The 19,589-nt window shown below is 45.6% G+C and overlaps 1 protein-coding gene across 3 annotated transcripts in view; it reads right to left on the bottom strand.

Annotated features, from left to right (window-relative positions):
- Positions 1–15,864: 15,864 nt before the first annotated feature.
- Positions 15,865–19,589, bottom strand: part of RNF180 (ring finger protein 180) — a 126,200-nt gene continuing 122,475 nt past the window's right edge. The window contains exon 7 of one of the 3 annotated variants that reach the window (XM_050947000.1): positions 15,865–18,560. In XM_050947000.1, coding sequence (XP_050802957.1) covers positions 18,358–18,560 — 203 coding nt within the window. In that variant the 3' untranslated portion in view covers positions 15,865–18,357. The remainder of the gene's footprint in view (positions 18,561–19,589) is intronic. The other 2 variants (XM_050947001.1, XM_050947002.1) reach the window with 2 other exon arrangements.

Raw genomic sequence — 19,589 nt, 5'->3', positions numbered from 1 at the left:
TCAGTTCCCCATATTTCTTCTGGTCATACAGTTCAACCTCATTTCATAGGTGTATTTTTAAACAGTAAAATTTTTCATTTATTACCAACAACATGCTGAAAACAGTTTTTCCACTGATGGTATCGTCATCATGCAGGATAGTTAGGCTTGGGTGGCAGTGCCCTAGCACAAATCAGGCAGACTCATCCAGAATCTTAAGGTTCTTGGTCCCTAAGCAGTGTAAACAATAGGATCATAAGCCACATACCCACTGACACTGGTGGTTTCACACCATCCCAGAGCTTATTAGCTGCCTTGGAAACATTCCACTAATTTCTGACAGCAGTCAGCAAAAGAGCTCCTTGCTGTCACTAACTCTTCTCTGTCCTGTCCAGCTCAGCAGCATGGGGGCTTCTTTACTCTCTGTCTCTCTCTGCTCTCCAGGCAGGCCCTGCTCTCTTTTTCTCTTGTTAATTTGTTTTTTTCACAGTTCCTTCATCGTTGCTGGCCTGAGAGTGCCAACAAGCCTTGGGAAGAAAACTGCTGTAGCCTGGCCACTACTTTGATTGCTAATAGAGTTGCCAGGTGTCCGGTTTTCAACTGGAATGCCTAGTTGAAAAGGGATCCTGGCTGCTCCGGTCAGCACTGCTGCCCAGGCCGTTAAAAATCCAGTCAGCAGTGCTGTGGGGCTAAAGCAGGCTCTCTGTCTGCCGTGGCTTCGTGAGGCTCCCGGAAGCAGCAGCATGTCCCCCCTCTGGCTCCTACACGTAGGGGCAGTCAAGGGGCTCCACACACTGCCCTCGCCTCAAGTGCTGGTTTTGCAGCTCCCTTTGGCTGGGAAACGTGGCCAATGGGAGCTGCAGGGGCAGCGCCTGTGGACAGGGCAGTGCTCAGACCCACCTGGCCGCGTCTCTGCATAGGAGCTGGAGAAGGGGGACAATGCCCTTTCTTCCGGAAGCTGCTTGAGGTAAGTGCAGCCCAGAGCCTGCACCCTTGACCCCCTCCTGGCCCACAACCCCTGACCCAGCTCTGATCCCCCTCAGACCCTCCGAACCCCTTGGTCCCAACCCAAAGCATCCTCCTGCACCCCAAACCCCTCATCCCCAGCTCACCCCAGAGCCTGCACCCCTCCAGCCAGAGCCCCCATCCCTCTCATCCCCAACCCCCTCCTGCACCCCAAATCCCTTATCCCCGGCCCCAAACTAGAGCCTGCATTCCCAACCGATGCACCCGCCCCTGCACCCCAACCCGCTGCTGCAGCCTGGAGCTCCCTCCCACACTCCAAACCGCTCGGCTCCACCCCCCACCCAGCCCAGAGCATCCTCCTACACCCCAAATCCCTCATCCCCACCCCCACTTGAGTCTACACCCCCTGCACCCCAACTGCCTTTCCCAGCCTGGAGCCTCCCCCACACTCTGAACCCCTCAGCCCCAGCCTGGAGCCCCCTCCTACACCCCAAATCCCTCATCCCTGGCCCCACTCCAGAGCCTGCAGCCTCAGCTGGATCTCTCACCTCCCACCTGCACCCCAATGACCTGGCCCAGTCTGTAGCCCCCTCCCGCACTCTGAACCCCTCAGCCCCAGCCTGGACCCCCCCTTCCTGTGCTCCAAATCCCTCACCCCTGGCTCCACCCCAGAGCCCACAGCCCCAGCTGGAGCCCTCACCCTTCTCGCATCCCAATCCATTGCCTCAGCCTGGCACCCCATTCCACACCCTGAACTCCTCATTTCTGGCCCCGCCCTGGAGCCTGCACCCCCAGCCTGCGCCGTCACCCCCCCCCACCCGAACCCCTGAGCCATCATGGTGAAAATGAGTGAATGTGGGTGGGGAGAGCAAGTCACAGCGGAAGGGGGGAGTGTGTGTGTGTGTGTGTGTGTGTGTGAGAGAGAGAGAGAGAGAGAGAGACCTCAGAGAAGGCGCGGTGTGAGGGGACCCGCAGAGAAGGGGTGGAGGGTAGTAACAAAAAGTAATTTTCCCTCTGTTGATACTTCTTGTCAACTGTCTCATCCACCCTGATTGAACTGGCTTCATTAGCACTGACCCCCCCGCCCCAACCTGGTAAGGCAACGCCCATCTTTTCATGTGCTGTATAGTTATACCTGCCTGTGTATTTTTCACTCCATGTATCTGATGAAGTGGGCTGTAGCCCACGAAAGCGTATGCCCAAATAAATTTGTTAGTCTCTAAGTTGCCACACGGACTCCTTGTTGGTTTTGCTGATACAGACTAACATGGCTACCTCTCTGAAAGCTGTTTTATAAATGTATACATGGAACCCCATGGTGCCATTCTACAGATGTCTATAAGTGGTATGTGCCTAAGGCATGCCACTGAAGAAATCTTAGTTCTCTAGTGAAATGTGCCCTAATTCCTTCAGCAAGAGAGACTGAAGCCAAAGTGTAAACCTTGTGAATGCACATCCGATCCCATTTGATAGTGAGATGTGATTGCTTGACCCTTTTTCTTGTCAGCATAGACCTCCTAAATTGGTTAGTCTTATTAGGAAAATAAACTAAAGTCCTTTTGAATCTGAAGTATGAAGCCTGTTTTCTCCTGCATATACATGTGGCCTTGGAAAAAACACTGGCAGGTTACCTGACTGGTTAATGTGATACTCAGATATCACCTTAAGCAGGAACTTCAGATGAGGGCTTAGCACCACCTTGCCCTTACGAAAAAACAGTAAAATGGGAGGTGCGGAGGAGATGTTGAGGGTGTATAGTTCACTTACTCTTCTAGCAGCTGTTTCTGATATAGCGAAAACAGTTTTAACTTGAGATAGATATAAAGAGCATTCTTTCATTGGTTCAAATGGAGGATTCATTAGCTGACCATACTAAGGTCTCATACTGCAGAAGGGACTTTGGGTAGATGTTAGTCATCCTTTTCATCAATAACTTAACAGACTCATACGTGAATCCAGATTTGTTATCACTAAGAGTGTAGTACATCAACATGGTTGCCAAATGCACCTTAACTGATGATTGAGAGACCTAAAAGTTTCAGCTTTAGCAGATCTGGAATGGTGGTTGGGACATTATTACTGTTTGCCCAGAGAATAAACCTGTTCTATTTCAGGCTATAACTTACATGTTGATTCTCTCCACCAGAGAAATAGGACATGTACCTGTAGAGAGGTAGATTGCTCTCAGTCTATCCCAGTCCATCAGGTGTAGCAAACATCGGTCTGGGTGATAAGACTTCCATTCTGTTAATCAACAGATCTAGCACAAAAGGGACAGATTGACTCCCCCCCCTCGTCCATAGATAAAGGAGGTCTGGGAACTATTGTCCTGGCCATGCCAGAGCCTCAGAATTACTTTGGCTTTGTTCTGTTTTGTCTTTCTTATCACCACCTGGATGAGGCAAAATGGGGGAAAGAGAAGACCCTCTCTCTAGCTTTTCAGGAATGCATCCAAGATGGCTTATTGTTCTCTTCCTGGTTTTGAGCAAAATCTGGGACATTTTGCTGGTTTCAAAGAGGTTTATCTCTGGCTAACCCTCTTGGAGTCAGAGATCTTGCACATTACTTAGCTCTTTAATGGCCACTTGTGCAGTTCTGTTGCATCTCTGCTCAGCTTGTCCATCACACTGTTGTCTTTCCTTGTCAGATGTACAGCCACTGAGTAGATGTCATACTGAATAATACTGTTCCCACAGAGCTACTGCTTCCCTGCAAAGCTGTGTTGAGAGAGCTCCTCACTGCTTGTTTATATAACCCACCACTCTCTATAATGTCCTGTATGTCTAAATGACCTGTACCACCAGGTGATGTAAGCGAGGTAGACGAGATTTGTGAACCCAACATATTGCTCTGAGTTCTAACACACACATGCACATTTTCTTTTCCTGGGAATTTCAGTGGCCATGCAGTATCAAATTGTTGAAGTAAGCACTCCAGCGCAGGCTAGATGCATCTGAGGTTTGTGTAGCTGATGATACTTGAGGCATTGAAAGCACTCCTTTCATAACACTGAGCCGCTGAGTCCACCATGGCAAAGACAGGAGCTCATTCTTTAGTATGATTAAGGCTACGATTTAGTCACGGAGGTCATGGAAGTCACGGAATCTGTTACTTCCAGTGACCTCCGTGACTTCAGCCTGCAGTGGTTGGGAGCTGCAGGGTCCCCAGATATGGCGGGAAACCCTCAGAGCTCCTGGCTGCTGTGGTGATGGGGATCCCCAGAGCTACCTGTGGCAGGGGTTCCCCCACCACCCACGGTGACCAGTAACCCCGAGCTCCCGGATGCTATGGGTGGCAGGAAACCCAGGTGCTCCTGGCCTCGGGGGAATCCCTGAGCTCCCACGGGTGGCAGGGAACCCCACAGCTGCCACAGCTGTGGGTGAACCCTGAGCTCCCAACCACTGCAGGCCCCTGGAGCTGGCTGACATGGGAGGTGGCAGCAGCCTAGAGCTCCTGGCCCCCACGGGCAGCAGGGGAGCCCCAGAGCTGCAGGCAGCAGGGGTACCCCACAGCCCCAAGCTGCTGCAGGCAGCTCCTAGCCCCTGCGCAGCTGCCCCACTTCAGGTGGTGTGGGGACCCCCAAATCCCCATTTTGTCATGGATAGTTTTTAGTAAAAGTCACAGACCGGTCACGGCTTCTGTAACTTTTTCCTTTTTGCCAATGACTTTTACTAAAAATATCTGTGATAAAATCTTAGCCTTAAGTATGATCAATGATACAGACCTACTGTCTAAGTTCTGTCTCTAATTCTTTGCCAGTAAGTGCTGGAGACATCTCATTTTGAATCGGGTGTAAAGTGTTATATATGTGGCTGAGGTTACAGGATCTGAAAAGATGACTGAGAATTGGTGCAGCAGGACTATAACTGATTGAATCTTTGCTAGCTCTTTTTTGTCAGGAATGCTTTGCCAATTTGGGAGTCCAGAACTGCCCCTATGATAGGAATCCTCTGTGCAAGTTCAGTAATGATTTCTCCGAGTTCATCCTGAGATCTACTTGAATAAAGTGCATGTGTAAGCCATGGTTCCCAGTACATATTTCTGCTGCTGATGCTTTGATTAGCCAGTTGTAAGTACATGTGTACATAAATCTCTTTTCTCAGTAAGTGCACTGATGTATTGTTTCCTCTGATATCTGAAAAATGGTGTACCATTGTAGTTTGCTGGTATATTCCCAAAAGGGCTGGCTGTATATCTCATGTCCTTCATCCTCTCACAGACCTCATCTGTTTAGTCTTTTTTTCTGGAGGGAGTTTGATGATCTAAACCATGCATATCATCTGAGAGAGGTGGCAGAAGCAGCTGCTCTGCTCTGGCTAGAAAAAAATAAACTCCTTAAACCATTTTTTACAATAAGCTGTCCTTCAGAAGGATTGTACAAATACCACCATCTTTTCCCAGAAATGGTATTAAAAGCATGTGACAACAACTTGATAATTAGCCACTCTTATACCAAACATAGAAGAAAATATGTTTCCCCATCCCATCCATCCTTCTTGCTTTTTCAGAAGATGTGGAGTGAATCTAACCACTCTAAGACTTTTGGACAGTAGCCTCTGGACAAGTGTGAAAAAAAACAAGAAACTTTCATGTGACAATTGGTATAATTTATTCACCTTTTTTACACTGACTGAGCAGACGCAGGAGTGGACCATTCTGCTTTTGGCGGTTGCTACAGACTTACCAGCAGTGTAATTCTGTTTTCGGACGGAGAGCCAACAATGCCAAAGATTGGGTTAGAAGTCTCAACTGTCATAGAGGGGATCTTCGATGCATTTGCCATCCTGTCAACTAATCTGTGAAATAGTGCTGCCCCTCAGAGCTAGGCACTATTGTAGTAATCCCCACATTTCCATCTGGAAAACTCTGATCCTTCTGTTCAGGATCCATTTGCTGCTATTCCTCAGGCATCTCTGGCTCCCCCTCTTCTGAGAGTGTGTCTGGTATGATGATAGGTAATTGCTCTTTCTTTATATATTCCAGACAAATCCAGGAGTGTTAGATCCGATGCTGGAAATCTTGCCTGCACTCTTAGAGAGGGAAGATTTCTAGTAGAATAGCAATTTTCTGAGGAATGTCTGAGAGAGGGCCATCTAGCCCAAAGGGTACATGCTAATCCATCCAGAAATCTATGCCTAGTTTCATTTCACAGTGTCTGTCATGGTATGGATCCTCTGCATGTTTGTTTTGCAGAATATCTGTCCTTATGAAAAGCCCTATCTGGCTGACTAGGGTGCTCAGACTCCACTTCTGATTGAGGATTCAACCTTGGATTCAACTCCAATAGTAGATGAGAGATCAGTGATCTCAGGGACAGAATAGAAAAGGTCTTACCAGGAGACCCATGGAAGCATAAGGTGATTATTCAGGAAGCATCTCCACCCTTCTTCTCTTCTCTGGAGGAGAATCAATAGTATGGGGAATCTAAAGTTCTTCTCTAAATTATGTTTGCGTTGTGGATCTGGATGGATAGGAGCAACAAATATCATGGCCAGTTGTTGAGGCGGCTTGGAATGGAGAGCTGGATTCAGAATATCCAAAATGTTCACTGTCTGCTTCATTATAAGACCAGAAACCTTCTGTTTTAATATAGGAGATCCGATGGTCTAGGATCCGTAGATAATGGCTCTGTAACATCCACTGAGTGTGCTTTTTGGCTCTGCAGATTCTTTCTTGTGCACTGTCTTTTCACAGACCCAAAGTGACTGGATCCAATCGTGTTCCTCCCATGTACTGACTCAGCTCACAGAGGCTCTCACCTGTGTGGTTTCTCTGCTTTTCAATTTTGAATCCAATCGCTTAGGATCCTTCTTGGGTACTACAGGTTTCTTGGAATTTTAAATCTTCTGCAAAGTTTTGTCCAGCTTCTTCTCCTTAGAAGCATCAGGAGATGATGCTGGTCTATGCTTGCTCATGGATCCAAGAGATATGCCAGATCTGGAAGGCCTGGCTGCCAGAACTTCCTGCACATGCACTGCTTGAAGTCTATTCTGACATTCATTCCAAGCCCTCGGGGTGAAAATACTGCAGACTAAGCTTCTGGAGGGAGTCTGTCTCTCCCTGAGGCAGGTTAGGCATCATGTGTGAGAATATAATGCCAGAGAACACCAGGAACATGAGGCATGCCTCTTGAATCTAACTATACTAAAATCTAATGAGAATGATAAAGGTGTAGAAGGCACCACCTAGGGCTAAGAATTCAGGCCAAGGACCTAGACTGCTTCCTGATCTGCCAGCTGGATTTTGAAAGGAACTGAAGCAGCCAGAGCATCCACCTCTCTTATATAGCCTCACCTCAGAATGTTCACAAACAGTGAGGCAAGGGGCAGCAGGGGATGTGAGCACGCTCCAGCAGCACTGCTATCAAAGGGTCCATTGTCTGAGCTGCAACAGATGTGCATCCCATGAATGGCGGTCTGTAGAGACACACTGACAGCGTTCAGGAATTTTTGCATAAGGAACTTCAAAGGAATAAATTCTACCTTCAAATGCCCTGACTCAACTCCCAGTGACTTGAATGGGAATTTCATGCACGCATCAGATGGCACAATCTGATCCTAATAAAAAGTGGTTTTGAATTCCAATTTAATTCTGTCCTGCTGATAGGATTTCTTTGAGAAGCAAGCCCTGGACTTTTTGTTACTAAGTACATATCTACTAAAAAGTCCAGGATCATTCTTCAGATCATATTTGTTGGTCTACTCAGCATTTTTTCTCCAGAATGTATCAGAAATGAAGCTGTTTGTCCCATAAGATTTGACTGTTAATTTTTAATTAAAGAAGCTTAATGAAATCCCATCACCAGCCCAGATACCCCTGCAGCCCAATTTTAGGAACAATTTCCCCTCTGATAATAATTTACCGTATAAAAATACAATCAAGTAAAAAGTATAGTGTCCTAGATTAAAGATTATAGTTTATGGCTAAGCTTTCACTGAATAATGCAGGAAAGTAATTCCCAAGAGCACTTTTACTTTATTGTTGGATGTTAAGTATGCTTACCAGAATTAAATTACTAAAGTTAGATAAATGCTAAAGAAACCTGCATGTTTCTAATCCAGTAGATCTTCAGATTTTTCCCTTTTTAAATCATTGGGCTTACGCGAGTGTAACTATAGGCAGAATTTGGCCATACGTGCATTACAGGAAATATGAGCAAGCTAATTTCAAAAGATATTGAAAAAAAAAACACCTCCATTAGAGCATCCTATACAGTAATGGCTAAAGTTTGTAAAGGCCGAGGTCCAATTGTTCCATTCCTTAATCAATGATTGTATGTGAACAATAAGAGGGAAGGAGCCTCCACAAGGAGAGCTCCTTACCTTTAGGCTGCACCTTGGCCCTGCATGCCAGGCAGGACAGCCCTCAGAATGTCTCCCTCCATCCGAAGTATTGCCCCTCACTCCCTGCCCCCGATACAAACCTCAGAAAAAGGTGGGTGAGAGGTGGGAGTGTGTGTGAAAAACTCAGATTTCTGCACCCCACACTGGACAGTGACTTGCACCGCTTTCCACCTACACAATTCGAACTTCAGAAGGGTTTCTACAGGGTGGAGGAAGCATACCATGAAGGAAACAATACCTGCTCCCCTATGCCCACAAGCTAGGTATGAAGTTTCCATGTTGTCCAAGGAAGTGCTGGGGACCATGTGGATGTGGAGTAGAAACTTTCTTTCAGGTTCCTGCTCTTGTTGCCAATGCTCTTTTGATGCCTCAAACAGGTTAGCCTTTTACTCCCAAGATGAATTAATTGTTCACAGAGGGCTTTTTATGACACGCCGTTTCAGCTCTGCGTTGCTTTTTTAATTTTAGCTCTTTTGCAGGCTTGAAAAAACAATTAAGCAAAACATAAAAGGTGCTGATGGCACTGGAAACTCAGTTTTTCCATTTAGCCAGAGAAGAGGCACCATTTAGCCAGAGAAGATAGGGAGTGGTAATGTGAGCTTCCTCATACTCTCTAAGGCCAGGTCCACACTACAGCATTAAATCGATTTAAACAGCGTTAAATCGATTTAACGCTGTACCCATCCACACTACAAGGCACTTAAAATCGATTTTAAGGGGTCTTAAAACGATTTCTGTACTCCAGCTAAACGAAAGGAGTAACCCTAAAATCGATTTTACAAAATCGATTTAGGGCCAGTGTGGACGGAAATCGAAGTTACTGGCCTCCGGGAGGTATCCCACAGTGCACCAGTGGCCGCTCTGGACAGGTAAAGGAACTCTACTGCACTGGCCAGGCACACAGGAAAAGCCCCGGGAACTTTTGAATTGCATTTCCTGTTTGGCCAGCGTGGAGCTCTCAGCAGCACAGGTAACAATGCAGTCTCCTGAGAATAGGAAAAGTGCTCCAGCGTGGATCACACAGGAGTTATTGGATCTGATAGCTGTATGGGGAGAAGAGTCTGTGCTATCAGAACTGCGTTCCAGTAGACGAAATGAGAAAACTTTTGAAAAAATTTCTAATGCCATGAGGCAGAGAGGCCATAGCAGGGACTCGGTGCAGTGCAGAGTTAAAGTGAAGGAGCTCAGACAAGCGTACCAGAAAACCAAAGCAGCAAATGGCAGATCCGGATCTGGGCCAAAAACATGCCGCTTCTATGCGGAGGTGCATGCAATTTTAGGTGGCTGCGCCACGACAAGCCCCCCCTTGTCTGTGGATTCAGAGGTGGGGGTAGTAATCTCAGCCATTGCTGATGATTCTGCGGACGGCAAAGAAGTGGAGGAGGAAGAGGAGGACGAGATGGCAGAGACCACACAGCACTCCATTCTCCCCAACAGCCAGGAGCTTTTTCTCACCCAGACAGAACTACCCTCCCAGCCCTCCCAAGCCACTAGCCCAGACAATGAAGCCATGGAAGCGACCTCTGGTGAGTGTACTTTTTTAAATAAAAAACATAGTTTAAAAGCAAGCGTTTTTTAATGATTGATTTGCCATGAGGGCTTGCATGCATTAGCTGGCATTAAAGTTACTGGAAAAGTCTGTTAACATGTCTGGGGATGGAGCGGAAATCCTCCAGGGACATCTCTATGAAGCACTCCTGTAGGTACCCCAAAAGCCTTTTCAGAAGGTTTCTGGGCAGGGCAGCCTTATTCCGTCCACCATGGTACGAAACTTTACCACGCCATGCCTGGAGCACGTAATCGGGTATCATTGCATGACAAAGCCTAGCTGTGTATGGTCCCGGGGATTGCTGGCATTCAAGAAGCATAATTTCTTTTTCTCTGTCTGTAATCCTCAGGAGAGTGATATCGTTCATGGTCACCTGGTAAAAAGTAATGTAGTTTATTAAAGGGACAGAGATGACCATTCCTTCATTGCTGCTTTCCTGCACCTTTAAAAAAATCCTTCCCTTGCAGTTAGCTATGGGGGGGTAAGGTAAAAAGCAGCCCATTCCTACGGGGAGGTGTCTCTAATGGCACTGACCTTTTTGGCATTTGGGCAGCAGGAATTTTCACTGCTAATTGCCAAGGGATAGAGGGGAGGAAGGGGGAGGTGGTAAGGTTTCAGTGACCTGCCATTACAGCAGACATGCAGAGTGGGGGGGAAAACCATTCACAATTTTCCTCTAGTGCTTAACCTTTCTGATGGCATAAGAAAAGAAGCAAAAGATGTGCTTTTTAGCAGTTTGGCTGCCAAGCATGAATGTTACCTGGTAATAGCCACGGGTACGGGGGAAAGGAAGAGGTTGTACGGTTAACTGCCATTAGATGTATGCCTTACCGTGTCCGCCTGCAAGCTGATTTGTAATCCCCAGACCTGTGTCTGTGTTGCTCTCTGACACCACAGCCGCAAGCACTAAATACTAAAAGAATCCTAAGGTGACCTTGTATTGAAGTTACATGTGCTATGTACGGTGAATAGTGTAGTTCACTGTGAAAGAGTATAACCATTGTTCTGTGAAATGTGTCTCTTATGATCCTTCTATCACTCTTTTCCCCCACTCATGCAGCTGCACATTTTTCAAGCCTCCCTACCCCAGTCCGACGGATAGGTCAGATAAGGAGAATAAGGAAGAAGAGGACACGGGAGGAGATGTTCACAGAAATAATGGCAGTAACCCGCAGTGAAAGAGCTCATCTGGGGGAGTGGAAAGACGTGGTCGCAAAGTACAGGAACACTGCCAGTGAACGTGAGGACAGGAGGGACCAACGTGAGGACAGGAGGGACGCTAGAGATGAGATGTGGCGGCAGGAAGATCAGCGGTGGCGGGCAGCAACGCTGGAGCTGCTGCGCGACCAAACTGACATCCTCCGAAGTCTGTTGGAAGAGCTGCGGGGTCACAGAGTGCCACTTCAGCCCATGTTTAATCTCCCTCAGTACTCACCATGTCCCACATCTTCCACACCCAGACGTGTAAGAATGCGTGGGGGAAGGCTTTCTGCACCTGCCCACTCCACCCCCGTGGACAGTCCAACCAAAAGGCTGTCATTACATTGAAATGCCCTTAATGGCCTTTTTCTTCCCTCCTATACTCCTCCCAAACCACTCCCGGGGTACCTTTTTATTTCTCTTACTCTTCTTATAATGACATGCTATTCAAAGAAAGTGGGAGGGTGGGTTGGTTACAGGGAATGACTTTATTTCCATAAGCAAGCTCTTATGGAAGGGTGGAGGGTAGCTTGCTTGCAGCAGGAATCAATACATGGGGGGGGGGAGGTTCATGAAGGGGAAAGAAACACAGCAGTCACATCGTACCCTGGCCCATGATGAAACTCGTTTTCAAGGCTTCCTTACTTGCCTTTTTCTTCCCTCCCTCCCATCCTCCTCCAAAACCCCTACTGGTGTATTTTTAATTACATGCTTTTAAAAGCAAGAGGGAGGGTGGGTTGCTTACAGGGACTGACTTTTAATAAAGAATACAAGGTTTTTAAAATATAGTAACTTTATTTCCATAAGCAAGCTGTTATGGAAGGGTGGAGGGTAGCTTGCTTGCAGCAGGAGTCAATACATGGGGGGGGGGAGGTTCATGAAGGGGAAAGAAACACAGCAGTCACACCGTACCCTGGCCCATGATGAAACTCGTTTTCAAGGCTTCTCTGATGCGCACCGCTTCCTGGTGTGATCTTCTAATTGCCCTGGTGTCTGGCTGCGTGTAATCAGCGGCCAGGTGATTTGCCTCAGCCTTCCACCCCGCCATAAAGGTCTCCCCCTTACTCTCACAGAGATTGTGGAGCACACAGCAAGCAGCAATAACAAAGGGGACATTGGTCTGGCTGAGGTCTGAGCAAGTAAGTAAACTTCTCCAGTGAGCTTTGAGATGCCCAAATGCACATTCTACCACCATTCTGCACTTGCTCAGCCTGTAGTTAAACAACTCCTGACCACTGTCCAGGCTGCCTGTGTATGGTTTCATGAGCCATGGCATCAAGGGGTAGGCTGGGTCCCCCAGGATAACTACAGGCATTTCAACATCCCCAACTGTAATTTTCTGGTCTGGGAAGTAAGTCCCTTGCTGCAGCCGTTTAAACAGAGTAGTGCTTCTGAAGACACTAGCGTCATGAACCCTTCCTGGCCATCCCACGTGGATGTTGGTGAAACGTCCCTTGTGATCCACCAGTGCTTGCAGCACCATTGAAAAGTACCCCTTGCGGTTTATGTACTGGGTTCCCTGGTGCTCCGGTGCCAAGATAGGGATATGGGTTCCATCTATGGCCCCACCACAGTTAGGGAATCCCATTGCAGCAAAGCCATCCACTATGACCTGCACGTTTCCCAGAGTCACAACCTTTCGTAGCTGCAGCTTAATGATTGCTTTGGCTACTTGCAGCACAGCAGCCCCCACAGTAGATTTGCCCACTCCAAATTGATTCCCGACTGACCGGTAGCTGTCTGGCGTTGCACGCTTCCAGAGGGCTATTGCCACTCGCTTCTCCACTGTGAGGGCTGCTCTCATCCTGGTATTATGGCGTTTCAGGACAGGAGAAAGCAAGTCACAAAGTTCAAAGAAAGTGCTCTTACGCATGCGAAAGTTCCGCAGCCACTGCGAATCGCCCCACACCTGCAGGACTATGCGGTCCCACCAGTCTGTGCTTGTTTCCCGGGCCCAAAATCGGCGAGCAATGGGTAGAACCTCCCCCATTACCATCAGGAGCTCCAAAGCGCAGGGGCCCGCGGTTTCGGAGAACTCAGTCTCCAGGTCCTCATCACTCTCGTCGCCACGCTGCCGTACCTGCAGCCTCCTCTCCTGCCTTTGCTGTTCATGGTTCAGCATAGACAGCACGAGAATGCATGAACTGTTTACAACGTCCACGATCAAGGTACTGATCAGACCAGGGTCCATGCTTGCTGTAAAATGGCGTTTGCTCACTGCACCCAGTAAAAAACGCACGAAATGGCTGTCTGCTGCTTTCAGGAAGGGAGGGGGTGAGGCTGTACCCAGAACCACCCACGACAGTGATTTTTGCCCCATCAGGCACTGGGGTAGTAACCCATAATTCCAAGGGCCAGGGAACACTGCAGGAACTATGGGATAGGTACCCACAGTGCAATGCTCCTGAAATCGATGGATGCCTGGGACCATGGACGCACACCACCGACGTAATGTGCACTAGTGTGCACGCGTAAAATCGATTTTATAAACCCTGTTTTATAAAATCGATTTTACTAATATCGATTTTAAGCTGTAGTGTGGACGTACCCTAATATTACAAGAGAAACCAAAGCGACCAACTTTGCCTGAAGACAGGAGTGGGAGCCAAACACATCACAGTGCTAATACCGGTGCTGATAATTACTCCTTCTGTGGCACTGGGAGAATCAAACTCTCAGCTCCGTTTCCCCCTGTGTAAAGGGGGGCCTGTTGTGAGGATTCATTTGCTAATACAGAAAAACCTTTACTGTGAAGCAGTTAAGATTGCCACACCCCCACCCACAAAAGAGACTGAACTGCTCAAGTAAGCCCCCTAATTATCCATACTTGCTCCTTCTCTTCCCTGCCCCCCTGAGTAAATATCTGGCCATTAGCACAACTACCTTTTACCACAGACCACCCAATATAGCCTAACCTCTGCGCCTCTTTCACCCTTTTACACACCTCTTACCCTGAGTACTTGTCCCTGGCACTAGTACATGTGTAGGAGTTGGTTGTGTTGGGCAAGAGTAGTTTGTTAAAAAGAGATGAGTGCATGCAGAGAGTAAGGGCCTGTGATGCTTCAGGGGTTCATCCAGACCAGGAAAGGATCTGCCCTGTAACCCAGGGTGCTTGTGACTTGCAGCTTTGGCTGAGAGCCCTGCCGCCAATAGCATGCTCACAGCACAGTGGTCTCACCCTGGCTTCCATCAACCTGGTTACTCCTTGCAGGGTGACCCCAACCGCCCTTCCTGTCCTGAGTCTCCCCAAAACTATCTCCCCTGCAGCATCTCACTGCACCCTCACGGAAGTTAAATTTGCTACCTCCAAAGAGACAGAATACACACAAGCTTGCAAGATAAGCTGAGGGTTTTACTCTTTAGTTTAATACACAGCACTGAGGTGGTTTTGTAAACGTAAAACAAGTTTATTAACAATAGAACCTAGATTTAAGTGATACCAGATAGAAGGACTAGGGATAGAAATGGTTACAAACAAAAGTAAAAACTAAAACTAAAACTGAATTTAAACTAGAGTCTGTTGTTCAAAATAGTTTTCTCATTACAGTCAATTCTTCCAGCTCAGCTGGCCCATCTTTAGCCAGGATTCAACATGGAGCCCAAAGCACTTTTCTTTGTCTCCTCAGGTGAAGGATGACATAATGGCTTCTTGCCTTCTGTTCTAGCTTTCAAAGTTCATTGTCCCTATTTCAAGAGGCAGGAAGGCTTCCTAGGGGTGCTGTCTCTATCCCTTGTCAAGACTGTTAACTGGTCATCTTCCCCCTGCTACCATTCGCTTGCCTGATGGCATTGTTTACCTTGCATATAAATGTGTTTTTCATTGTCTCAGTTCACATCTTGCTTAATTTACATTGGAGACATGGCAAAGCCTGCAAAACAACATTCCTTTGTAGGACAGGTTGTGCTTCAGCACTGTCCACGAAACACATTTGAGGAATATATTTTCAGCAAACATCTAGAATTCTTTATATACCACCCATACAGATAAAGACTAATGTTACCAGTTTGCATATGACACCTTACATGACAACTTTTAGATACAGATTATGACAGTGAGTTGGGGCAATGAGCGTATAAGGCCAAATGAGAGTTATGATATGGTGTACCCTCTGCCAGTTGGCACAGAGGGGCTCCCTGGGTCACAGGGGGCTGATGGAATGCTGGCATCTCTGGGGCTAGAGTGGAGTTAGGTTGTGGAGTATGGTCTGGGGCCCTTGATAGTTGTGGTAATGGTAAGGTGTGATCCTTTCATATTCTTGCTTTTGTGGTTTGTCTGTTACATTACGGGTATATGTCTGTGAATGTGTCATGCATTGCAAGCCTATGTGCTTCATAAAGAAATTTTTGTGTATTAATTTCCTAGTTTTTAAAAATGTTTAATGGTGAGAAGTAGGGGACTATGGGGGTGCAGGGGAGGACTTGTGGAGGGTAAAAGTGCAACTGCTAATCAAAAGTTTGTCACCAGCTCAGCATGAAACCTCATGTATGAGCAATTGTGCACCAGCCGCTAAAATCTCATTAGGTCTTTCACGTTATGCTGTTGTTTAATGCAGTTATATCTGTTTGGAAGAATAACATGCGTATTTAGTACTAAATCATCCACAGTATGGATTCAGACCCAGAATAAAGAGTTGATATGCCACTCTGGGTTATGACAAACTTGATAGTTCAATGCTTCTAGTCCCTTTGGGTTTCCACGCAAAGTACAAAAACAATTAAGAATGCTAGCACGAAAAAAGATAATTGTGTTAATTATAACTCTCCTTCCCCCAAAATCTCTACTGCTTCCCAAAAACAGAATTAAAAGAGAAACATGAAATTGGTTGAAAAAAAATATTCAAATTTAATTCCACCCAATATCTATTGACACAACTGAAAAATATTATAAACAACTTCAGATTTTATTGCAAATTTTATTGTAATAACCTAATAGATAAAAATACATTCCAGAACAAGACCAAGTGCTTAAGAATTAAACTGCTCACAAAAGGACCTACTTCAGTTCCCACTGAAGTCAATAGGATTTTTGTGACAACATTTCAATGGAAGCACATTTGAGACCATAATAATGAACTAACATTTTCAAAAGAAAGAGGCAATAGAGAAAAGCAACTACAACCATTCTACCCCTTCTCGGTCTTTCTGAAGGAGAAACAGCTTTATATAAAAATCTGAAACACTAAGTCCATCTCCTTTATTATCTGATTAATTCATTACTCTTTGCAATTAATAGCATTAACCAAAGCAACAGTATAGACAACATATACAGTTTGACTAATATGTATATGCACCTTAGAAATGTTATATAAAATAATTTTTATACTAAATTTAGAAGAGTGTATCCATCCACCCACAGTTATCAACTTTTGTAACTGTACACAAGGAGAAGGCAATACTACATTTAACTGTCTCCCTTCCTGTTTCATCTTTCAGAATAAACCCATGATCAAATGCTACTAGAAATTTTCTATATAAGTTTACTTTCACTTAATTGGAGTTGTCTGGAATAGATTTCTTATGTGTGAGTACATTTTGAAATACTAGCTAATTGATATATTCATCTGAGAAACACCCTACTTAAATTCTTAAATCTGATTTAATACTTTCCCCCAAAAAATCGTGTTTCACATTTTAAACTAGCACCAAGTTAGTTAAATTAGCTAAAGCAATTATTTCATGATATATCCTTTCAGTCTAATGCTTTTTGACCTCAGGAAGTGCAAATATATTTTGGCTGAAAAGGTGCTTCACATCCCTTCTCTTCGCTGAGCCAGGAACAGTTGATTTGCAAGTTTAAAAAACCAAAAGCTACAACTTGAGTTTTTGCATAGCTGAGAAACATGTTTTAAGTTTGCTGAGAGTTTTATTGTGCAATGAGTTTTAATAAAACCTCTAAAGTTTTAATGGTGGTGGGGGGGACGTTATGCCTAATGATCATCTATCAATAGTACAAGACAACCTATTGTAATTAGAGGTGAAGTAACTGCATACCTTAATTTTCCTGTTGCCCACAACTACACTGATGGCGAATTTCAATCATTACACTTCCCACTACCCTTTAGAGCAATATTAAAAGAAAGTGACCAAATCCATTCAGTCAACATAGTTTTAGCTGTACAGGTATTTTAACTGCAAAAAAAATCCTCAAAGGGATGTCTAATCTTCAGAAGTTATTTTATGCAGCTTGAGAAAAAGTAAATGCTAGGAGCCAATGTGCTGCTGGAGGTGCCAACTGTCAGATGAGCTACAAGTCTGAGGCCTTGCTCATTTCTGGCCTTGAGCCAGCAAAATACTTAAGCACATGCTTAATGGGCAGTCCCATTACAGTTATTCAGTTCCACCTAGCAATCTGATGGAACGGTCTTAGCTAAATTGAAAGAACAACCAGCAGAAGCTCCTGAGGTTACCAATGCAAATGCTGAAGTTAATGGGACTACTCATGCTTAAGTGCTTTCCTGGATCAGGGCGAGAGTTCTCAGTAGCTTACAGGACTGAGTCCCTTGAAATTAAACACTCCCCTGTACTTCTCAAACACAGGTGTTTTAGCCACTGTGTCCTATCTTTGTGTACTGACATTTTACTACAGTATCAGAAATCCCTCCAATGGCATCAGATGGAGAAGTTCTTCCACTGCCCCTACTTTAAAAAATGTTTTGTAGTGTGGCTAGCATTAAATGGCGGTTGCATCCCACCTCAAAAGGGGCTGCATTTCAATACTGAGTGATTGATCCCTATATATACATATATAGACCTTAAAGTGCGTTGGGATCCTTCCACATGAAAGGTGCTAATAATTAACTTCGAGACACATCCACTGTCTGTGCTGGAGGATACTCCCTCCATCATCCCTCTTTTACATGTAAGAAAACTGAGGCACAAGTAGATGATGTGTCTTGCTTAAGGTTGCAAAGTACAGAGCCAAAAACTGAATTCAGTTCAGACCATGCTGCAGCCCTCTGAGCAGTAACGCCTCAAAACAAATCTTGATGGTTCATTTCTATATACTGGTGATTTTTCAAATTATGGGTGGAAACTCTGGCCCCACTGAAATCAATGGCAAAACTCCCACTAACTTCAGTGTGGCCAGGACTTTACTTTATGTTTTCAGCAAAGTGCAAGTCTTTGATGCCTATATCAGAAGCATCCAGTAATTAGATCATAAGCCCCATGTCATGTTTGGTGCAGGCTAATACAATTCTGAATCATAAAAACTCCAGACCACATAAAGAAAGATCTGCATTCATTACTTCAAACCATTTCTATTTACATTGTCTTTGTTTGCATGATGCTTCAGTTTTACTAAACAAACAATGTGGTCCCCTAAAAAGGAAAGAAAAAATAACAAAGAAAACAGAAAACAATGAATCCTATGACCCAGTTAACAGAATAAATGTAGATTATCATCATGTCCATGTCAAACCACCATCCACGGCTATCATCCTCAAAATCCATGTAGTCCATTCTGTGAGCAGCATGTGGGAAGTGCCTTCTTGCTACAGGATCTGTATGCCTTTGGAAACCTGCTGGAAAACAGATCATGTCACTTCAGTCCACTTATTCTTTTAAAAAAATATTTTAAGTGAATACAATGCTTATTAAAGGCGCTGGAATGAGAGCATCAGAAATGAATAGCCTCTATCTGAAGAGCGAATGCAGAATAGAAGCAGCACATCTCACCACCAGTGTACATCCCTCTTTCCTGGAGAGAACTATGATGGATCTCAGGGCACCCAAGACTCTGAGTCACTTTTTTACCCACTGTCGCTAATGAGAGGCATCTTACGGTAGCTGGGCATTCCTGACGCTGCCAGCCCTTCAGCCACTTAAGCATTCTCCTGTAGGCTTATGCCAGCCCTGTCTTTGCCTTGTAGGTTAACAAATAGGTGCAGTTCAATCATCGAATCCCTTTGAATCATTCCTCTGTGATATCCAGCCCCTGAGATTGGCTACCCACAGCAATTTCAAATCCTCTATCCCCAAAGGTGCAGTGCATCTCAGTTTAAGTTTTATCTTAACCCACTGCTCCTGTAAACCACATAGCCCTTGTGAGTATTTATAATAAAATAGAAGATTTTTTTAAGAAAGAATAAAAATTTTACTATAAATAAAGAGTGGTGGAAGCAAGTGGTTACAATACAAAAAAAAATCATAAAACACAAATCTGAATCTAAGCTTATCAATAGTTACTTTTCCTACCCAATAAAACAGATTAACTCCCAGGGCCGCCTGGGGGGGGGGCAAGTGGGGCAATTTGCCCCAGGCCTCGCAGGGGCCCCCACGAGAGTTTTTCGGGGCTCCTGCTGTGGGGTCCTTCATACGCTCCGAGGGCCCCGGAAAACTCTCGCGGGGCCCAGACCCCTGGAGCTTCTTCCGCTCCGGGTCTTCAGCAGCAATTTGGTGGCGGGGGGTCATTCCGCCCCAGGACCCGCTGCCAAAGTGCCGGGTCTTCAACTCCCACTGCCGAAGACCCCAAGCCCCCTAATCCTCTGGGCGGCCCTCTTAACCCCCAAAAGTACAGTCCATTGCAGACCCAGGAGCCAAAGATTTATGAA

Source organism: Gopherus flavomarginatus, chromosome 3 (assembly GCF_025201925.1).
Source record: "Gopherus flavomarginatus isolate rGopFla2 chromosome 3, rGopFla2.mat.asm, whole genome shotgun sequence".
In the NCBI taxonomy this organism is placed as follows: Eukaryota; Metazoa; Chordata; order Testudines; family Testudinidae; genus Gopherus; species Gopherus flavomarginatus.
Note: the sequence above shows the minus strand (reverse complement) of the source record. Positions and strands in the feature narration are given on the sequence as shown.